This window comes from Anoplopoma fimbria, chromosome 9 (genome assembly GCF_027596085.1).
Source record: "Anoplopoma fimbria isolate UVic2021 breed Golden Eagle Sablefish chromosome 9, Afim_UVic_2022, whole genome shotgun sequence".
In the NCBI taxonomy this organism is placed as follows: domain Eukaryota; kingdom Metazoa; phylum Chordata; class Actinopteri; order Perciformes; family Anoplopomatidae; genus Anoplopoma; species Anoplopoma fimbria.
Window position 1 is genome coordinate 4,235,573 of NC_072457.1, and position 8,208 is coordinate 4,243,780.

Here is an 8,208-nt window from a genome sequence, read left to right on the forward strand (position 1 = left end):
AGTGGTATAACACTGACAATAGCCACTCTGCATTATGATTATTTATTACTTTTGATAGGCTACTTTTACTAAGATTTGTAGCAAATACTTCTGATATTATTTCAGATACTTCAGACTTTTACTTGCCATTTTTAAACTGTGATATAGTTTCTTTTGCTTAAGTAAAAAAATGTTTTACCACTGTTGTAGAATATATATAAATATACAGTACCAGTCTAAAGTTTGGACACACCTTCTCATTCAACTACTTTAAGAATGTAAAATATAAAACATATTCTGGTTTGTTGAGCATTTGTTTGTTTACCACATAATTCCATATGTGTTCCTTCATAGTTTGGATGTCTTCAATATTAATCTACAATGTATAAAAAAATAAAAATAAAGAAAAACCATTGAATGAGAAGGTGTGTCCAAACTTTTGACTGGTAAAAAAACAAGTATTATAAATAAGTAATAAAAACAGGAAATAATATTAAATAAGTAAAAGTAAAAATAAAATATACAGACAGAATAATTGGTGTAATTAAACTGTGTGAGCGTAGTGACATTATACTAGTAAAAAAACAAGTATTTTAAATAAGTAATAAAAACAAAAATATGTGTTCCTTCATAGTTTGGATGTCTTCAATATAATCTACAATAAAAAAAATAAAATAAAGAAAAACCATTGAATGAGAAGGTGTGTCCAAACTTTTGACTGGTACTGTATATATATATAAAAAAATATAAAAATAAAAATATATAAAATAAAAATATATATAAAATAAAAATATATATAAAAATAAAAATAAAAAAATAAAAATAAAATAAAGAAAAAACATAGAATGAGAAGCTGTGTCCAAACTTTTGACTGGTACTGTATATATATAAATATATATATAAAATAAATAAAAAATATATATAAAATAAAAATAATAGAATGAAAATAAAAATATATATAAAATAAAAATATATATAAAATAAAAATATATAAAAATAAAAATAAAAATAAAAAAAACATAGAATGAGAAGGTGTGTGTAACTTTTGACTGGTATCTGTACTTTTGGGATAATTCAGTGCAGTTTACTTTAATCTGACCTGCAGGTTTCTACATCTTTCTATAAAAACAATCAATGAACTGATTTCATGATTTGCTTCCTCTCCCCTCAGGAGCCGACCCACCACCGGGAGACCCGCACCTCGTCCTCAGACTCCGGTCTCCCTCCGGTCTCCTCCGGCCTCCAGCATGATGTCCTACCTGAAGCAGGGCCCGTACGGGATGAACGGCCTGGGCCTCAGCGGGGCCGCCATGGACCTGCTGCACCCGTCCGTAGGGTACCCCGGTACGGACCACACCGACCACACCGACCACACCGACCACTGAGACAACAGCACTCCTCACAGGGGAGCAGGGATCACATATATATATATATATATATATAGAGAGAGAGAGAGAGAGAGAGTTTTATATCTATATATTTGGAAAAACATAGTTTATTAATCCTATTCACACACAGGTGTTACAGTTCATCTCATTACTACTTAATAGTGTCTGGAGTATAAACTAATGGGATGAATATTAATATTAATACTTTTGAGGTTTTAAAGTGACTTCAAACTTGGGTATAAAGTGTGTAATTATGGAGGCATGATGTTAAACTTCCATTGATTGAGCTTCTGGTGCATTTAAGGGCCCAAATGATGTTGTAATTTGTAATATTTAGTAATAATAAGTCGTGCAATTACTTTTGTCTTGTTGATAAAAACGCATCATATTGAAATAGGCTTTTTTATTGTTTGTTTTATAAGCTAGAAAAAAAAAAAGAAACGACTAAATATAAATAGATGAAACAATAATAACATGATATAAAACACACAATGAAGACACGATACGAATTAAAATGTCAAATTACCCGACACACACACACACACACACACACACACACACACACACACACACACACACACACACACACACACACACACACACACTTTTGATTTGCTTTTGTCATGCACATTTGACAGTTTTTGTGTTTTTTGGACACTAAGAGACAAAATACACACACAACAATGATTAAGTCTCCAACTTTTGGAGGGATTTTAAAGTTGTGTCTTTGACAATTTTCTTCTTTTTTCTTCCATGTGAAAAAAACAATAATAACATGATATAAACACACAATGAAGACACAAATTACACACACACACACACACACACAGTCTCACAACTTTTGGAGGGATTTTAAAGTTGTGTCTTTGACAAAGTAATTGATGATTTGATTATTCATTTTAAAGTTGTGTCTTTGACAAAGTAATTGATGATTTATATTCATTTTTCTTCTTTTTTCTTCCTCTTCCTCTTCCTCCTCCTCCTCTTCCTCCTCCAGGCCACCCTCGGAAGCAGCGCCGGGAGAGGACCACCTTCACCCGGACCCAGCTGGACATCCTGGAGTCTCTGTTCGCCAAGACGCGCTACCCGGACATCTTCATGAGGGAGGAGGTGGCTCTGAAGATCAACCTGCCCGAGTCCAGAGTGCAGGTCAGAGACACACCAGGGTTTAGAGGAGAGGAGGAAATATACACTTTAAAGAAGAATGCATGTACAGTAGCAGTCTAAAGTTTGGACACACCTTCTCATTCAATGGTTTTTCTTTATTTTATTTTTATTTTTTTCTACATTGTAGATTAATATTGAAGACATCCAAACTATGAAGGAACACATATGGAATTATGTGGTAAACAAACAAATGCTCAACAAACCAGAATATGTTTTATATTTTACATTCTTAAAGTAGTTGAATGAGAAGGTGTGTCCAAACTTTAGACTGGTACTGTATAATTACAACTAATGATTATTGTAATTATGGCATTTTCTGCTATTTATTTACCCTAATAATCAAGTTAGTTTCTTTATGAAAATAGTGAGAAATAACCTCAAAATTACAGACACCTTCCACCACACAAATCTTCCCATATGGAAAAGATCATACAAAATCGTATAAAAGGCCCCATGTCATGTACAGTACCAGTCAAAAGTTTGGACACACCTTCTCATTCAACTACTTTAAGAATCTAAAATATAAAACATATTCTGGTTTGTTGAGCATTTGTTTGTTTACCACATAATTCCATATGTGTTCCTTCATAGTTTGGATGTCTTCAATATTAATCTACAATGTAGAAAAAAATAAAGATAAAGAAAAACCATTGAATGAGAAGGTGTGTGTAAACTTTTGACTGGTACTGTAATTTTGGGATAATTCAGTGCAGTTTACTCTTTAATCTGCAGGATGTTTATGAAATAAAACCCACCTGAGTATATTTAGGTTATAAGTGTTAAACTTTTCTTATAAGTTTTGGTGTAAAAATAAGCAAAGAAGTGCAATAAACTGTAAAGCCCAGAGCAGAAAGCATTCAGAGCTCCAGTTCCCTGGAAGCTGATATTTCCATGCTCTTCTGTTACGTCTCATTCAATAACACAGTCTGTGCTGGATGAGTTTCGTGCATCTGAGCTCAGGTTTGAAAGTTTTCTTTCAGTTTTTTTCACCTCAGGCTTCTGCACAATTAGCTCCAGTGTTAAAAAAAAAAAGAAGAGTTCAGCTGTTATTGATCGAGTAGAGACAAGTCTTTAATCAAAGGGGTGAGCTTTCTTTAGAAAAGGCAGTGAGAGGTTTTTACGTCCCCGGCTTTAACGGCTCTCTGCTCGGCTTAAAGCTGCAATTATGGCCGCTGCCTCTCTGCTTTCTGCTGCTGCTGACAGGCCTTTTACCACCGGAGCATTCAGTAATTCACCTCTGACAGGCCCAGTTATCAGTATTATCAGTAGGAGTGGATGTTGTTATTTTTATGGAAGCCTATTATTTTTTTTAAAGTTGCTATTTTAGTCCCACTGCAAGTTTTAGCCCTTTTTTAAAATAATTTAATTATAGGGATATATTTTCAATTTTAAAGATATTATGCACACTTCTCAACATGTTCTCGAGGGTATTAACTCCAGTTCTTTGTACATACTAATTATGAATATTCAACCACCAAGGGTATTTTAAAATATATATATGTATTACAAAACTTTTTTCTTAAAGTACAACATCAACACAACCACAAAGTCCTGGACTTATTTCCCTCATCATCACTGAAAAATGGCAACAGGTCTAATCAAAGAAAAACTGGAAACAAAAAACTGGAAAATTATGTTAAAAGTGCGGATGATTTAAAAAAAAAAAATGTTTGTGAAAGTGACTTTGTCATGGAGTTAATGGTGGTCGTTGTGCTTACTTTTATTTTGATAAAACACTGTGGTTTAGACGAGTTGCATCTTTTCATTTAGACATTGTCCTCTGAGATCCTTCTGCACTTTTACTAATAGTATTAAACATTTAGTTAGACGAATATTTAATTGTGAAACTCTTATTATGTAAGTTACTGAACAGGTTGTGGCACTGTGTTTGTTTTAGTACTTCTGTGAGCCAAAATACAACAGGATCTAAAGTGACAGTGCACTGAAAATACAAAACAACCTTTTTTTCTAATGATGTCTCACCACACAAATAGTTTTAATTTTATTTGTCCAGATTTTTGAATATTTGTGTCGGAGGTTTCTGCCTCCAAAGTGTCTCCTTCCACAATGTGTCCCTGTTTGGAACTACTTTCCACAGAAGAGTGGATGAAACTGTGTATAGTGGTTATTATTCTCTCTGTGGATTATCCAGACTAACATTGATTCACAAAATAGATTTTTAAAATGTAAATTATCATTGTGGGTACTTCAGCACTGCAAACAAAATTCTATTATTCCAACTAAGTCTCACAGCAGTTTGTGAAGTAGTCAAGAAAACGCAATCATTTGGTTAAGTGCCGAGCCACAAGAGTTGTCCATTTCTTTTCGTGCCAAATTCTTTTTTTAAGCTACAAAACAAATGTTAGGTTTAGGCACCAAAACTACTTAGTTAGGTTTAGGCATAACTAAAATGTACGCGGTGCTGAACATCTTGGTCTCATGGTTGGAAGTCCCTTTAATTATTGGACCCATTCACCTCCAGTCCCGCCCACTATGAGTGATCTTTGTCAATATTTAATACGACATCTGCTCTGTCCCTTGCAAAGTCACATGGAAGTGCTTAGTCTTTGTGTCCGCCATGAAATAACATCACTAATTGACTTTCCACTGGCATCATTTTTGTGCTGAGCGACACAAAAACAATCTGTGTCGCTGTACACAAAACTAATAGATTAGCATTTTGTGACTATTTCATGATCTGTCATGATACTGGGCTGATTAAACTGTGAGGTGGAGGCTGAAATCTGAAAACCTCAAAATGATCTGCATCCCTAAATGCCACTTAGTGCGGTATATGTTTGTCATTTGGGTGAACTGACCCTTTAAAGTATGTTTCTCTGTTGAAATGGGATTTTTTTCCTCAAAGAAACACAGATTCACAAGCTCCGTACGTTTACTAGTTATTTTTGGTTCTGTAGTCATTTAGCAGAGTCTCTGATGAACTGCAGCCAGCAGTAAAGGTCAAAGGTCAGAGCCACAGCACCTCAGTAGGCCTATGTTAGAGTGAAGGTGTTTAGTTCCTGCCAGCTCCGCCAGGTTCTGCTGCTTCTATTTTCTTGGTTTCTGATCCAGCAGACGTGTGACCTTTTGACCTCTCCTCCATTCCTCAGGTCTGGTTTAAGAACAGGCGAGCCAAGTGCCGGCAGCAGCTGCAGAGCAGCAACAGCGCCAAGGTGAAACCAATGAAGAAGAAGTCGTCTCCGGCGAGAGAGAGCACCGGTTCAGAGAGCAGCGGCCAGTTCACCCCGCCGGCGGTGTCCAGCTCCTCCTCCTCCACCTCCTCCTCCACCTCCTCCTCCACGTCCTCCTCCTCCGGCCATCCCGGTATGATCAGCACCTCTACCTCCGTCACCGCCCCAGTGTCGTCCATCTGGAGCCCGGCGCCAATCTCCCCGGCCCCGGCGCCGTCCACGCTGCCGGACCCCGCCGCCCCCACCAGCGCCTCCTGCATGCAGCGCTCCGTATCGTCCTCCGGCTCCGGTGGGACGCCCTCCTACCCGGTGTCCTACAACCAGACGGCGGCGGCGTACAGCCAGGGCTACCCGGCCTCGGCGTCGGGCTCTTATTTTGGCGGCGTGGAGTGTGGTTCGTACCTGGCGCCCATGCACTCCCACCACCACCCTCACCACCCGCACCAGCTCAGCCCTATGACTGGCAGCTCCATGTCAGGACACCCGCACCACCACATCGCCCAGACATCGGGGCACCACCACCACCACCACCACCCGTCGCACCACCACCAGCCGTACAGCGCGCCGGGCCTCGCCTTCAACTCCACAGATTGTCTGGATTACAAAGAGCAGACGGCGGCTTCGGCCTGGAAGCTCAACTTCAACGGCTCCGACTGTTTGGACTACAAAGACCAGGCCTCATGGCGTTTCCAAGTGCTGTGACCTCCTGTGTTCCTCTTCTTCTTCTTCTTCTTCTTCTTCTTCTTCTTCTTCTTCTTCTTCTTCTTCTGCTTACAAAGAAGTACTCTTTTTGTTGTTGGTGGTTTATATTTTGAAGATCCTTTAAACTAATAGTAGAGACGTTTTTAAGAAAAGTTTATTTGTGAATGAACTGAAACGACGCAGAGATGCCTGAAGGCCTCGGGGTTCTGCTCTGTCGACATCGACTCGTCCGGGATTATTTTTCTACTCCAGAACTCGAGAGAAATGGACCCATTGACAACTCTTGAAGGCCTTTTTTCGTAGTAAAATTTCAGTGGAACCTGCAAGATTGTGCAATCTGGGATCGTCTCAGCAACCAATCAGTGAACTTCTTCTTTATTGGGATTATTCTTCAAAGAAATAACATGAAACAAATCATAAATTGGACTCTTGAGTGGGCTTTTTCCTAACAAACCTTTTTCTTCAAAAACATGACGCTGCTATAATTTTCAGGTCGCTGGTGTTCACTTCTATCCGATTTTCCAAACTTTAATCTCGTTCAGAAACTCGTCGTATAGCCTGTGGGGTGTTGTATTTTGGAGATTGAATTGCAGCACTTGTTTATAAAGGTGAAAGATTTTTTGCTATTTGTTCTTTGCAGAGGTGAGAAAAAATGAAAAATGTGAAATTAGACACGCAATGACAGTATTCCATTGAAATTTGAAAGATGTACATTCGTGTCTTTATAATAAAGTCTTGTTAAAAACATGAGCAGTCCTGAGAAAAGTTTATTTCGATTCAAGTTTTTCTCAACAATGGAGCAGTTTGATATAATCACTACGGTTTATACAAATTATGCTAAACTGGTTTACCTGGTTTTATAAAGTATAAACAGTGACACATTAACAGTGACTCAGACCTGCAGGTTTGAGGCTATGGTTTGGCCTTGAACCATAAAATGCAATGTGTGATAAATTACGCTTGGATAAGTAAACTATTGTTCTTTTTAAGCTTTATTTATTCAGGAAAGATTCACTGAAAGCTATATTTGTCATTTACGTCGCGTTCACACACACATTCACACCTGGAAGCTTTCCAGGATCAACACAGTCGGATGTGTTGGAGCAGCTCCACCACAGCACTCATGGGATTAAATGATCAAGTTACACCCAAATCTTACAGCAAAATCACATTTCTTTGATGCCATCGCAGCAGAAGGATATCTGTTCGAATCTTTCGCATCAAGTTTAACTTCGGTGACCAACAGCAAACCGTCTTTGCAATGCCGACGTCTTGATGAAAATAGAGTCCAAACATGGAGGAAGATAACTTAGCTTACTAGCTGTGTGTAGCATTTTATTTAACCTTGTCTGTCAGTTTAAACTGTTTCAAAACAGAGAAATGAGACAAGAGTCAGTGATTAATATGATACATCTTTTGAATAAACTGTGCAGACTTATTGTGTCGTTAGCAACCGACCTAACAAACCTCCTCACTGAGAGTTAGCTAAGTGAAAGTGCTTTTTTTCCCTTCTTCACTTCATCTTTATTGAATAATATGATGAACAAGTTACCACGGAGGAGTAAAAAATAGAAAGTAGCTTAGATTAAAATTGTGACTGACTGTCCACTGCTAGCATTTAACCAGCTTGCTAGTGTGTTAGCCGTAAGCTCACCAGCTACAGTAGCACGCTAGCTAGCCCTACGAGTAGTCGCTAAATCACTTCCAAAACCACATATATTTTGTCACTTTCTGTTTCTTTCTGACTGTTTCTTCTCAAACTACTGTATGTTGGCCACCAA

At 38.1% G+C, this 8,208-nt stretch overlaps 1 protein-coding gene across 3 annotated transcripts; it reads left to right on the forward strand.

The window, feature by feature from the left end:
* Positions 1-1,226: 1,226 nt before the first annotated feature.
* LOC129096103 (homeobox protein OTX1 B-like) lies at positions 1,227-6,427 on the forward strand. Of its 3 annotated transcripts, none has more exons than XM_054604766.1 (4): positions 1,227-1,323; positions 2,365-2,516; positions 5,645-5,835; positions 5,869-6,427. In XM_054604766.1, exons 1-4 carry the CDS (start codon positions 1,227-1,229, stop codon positions 6,425-6,427), a joined length of 999 nt encoding a protein of 332 aa, XP_054460741.1. The 3 variants fall into 3 exon arrangements, with proteins under 3 accessions (XP_054460741.1, XP_054460742.1, XP_054460740.1); XM_054604767.1 differs by having other exon boundaries at positions 5,645-5,790; XM_054604765.1 differs by having other exon boundaries at positions 5,645-6,427.
* The last annotated feature ends 1,781 nt before the right edge of the window (positions 6,428-8,208 follow it).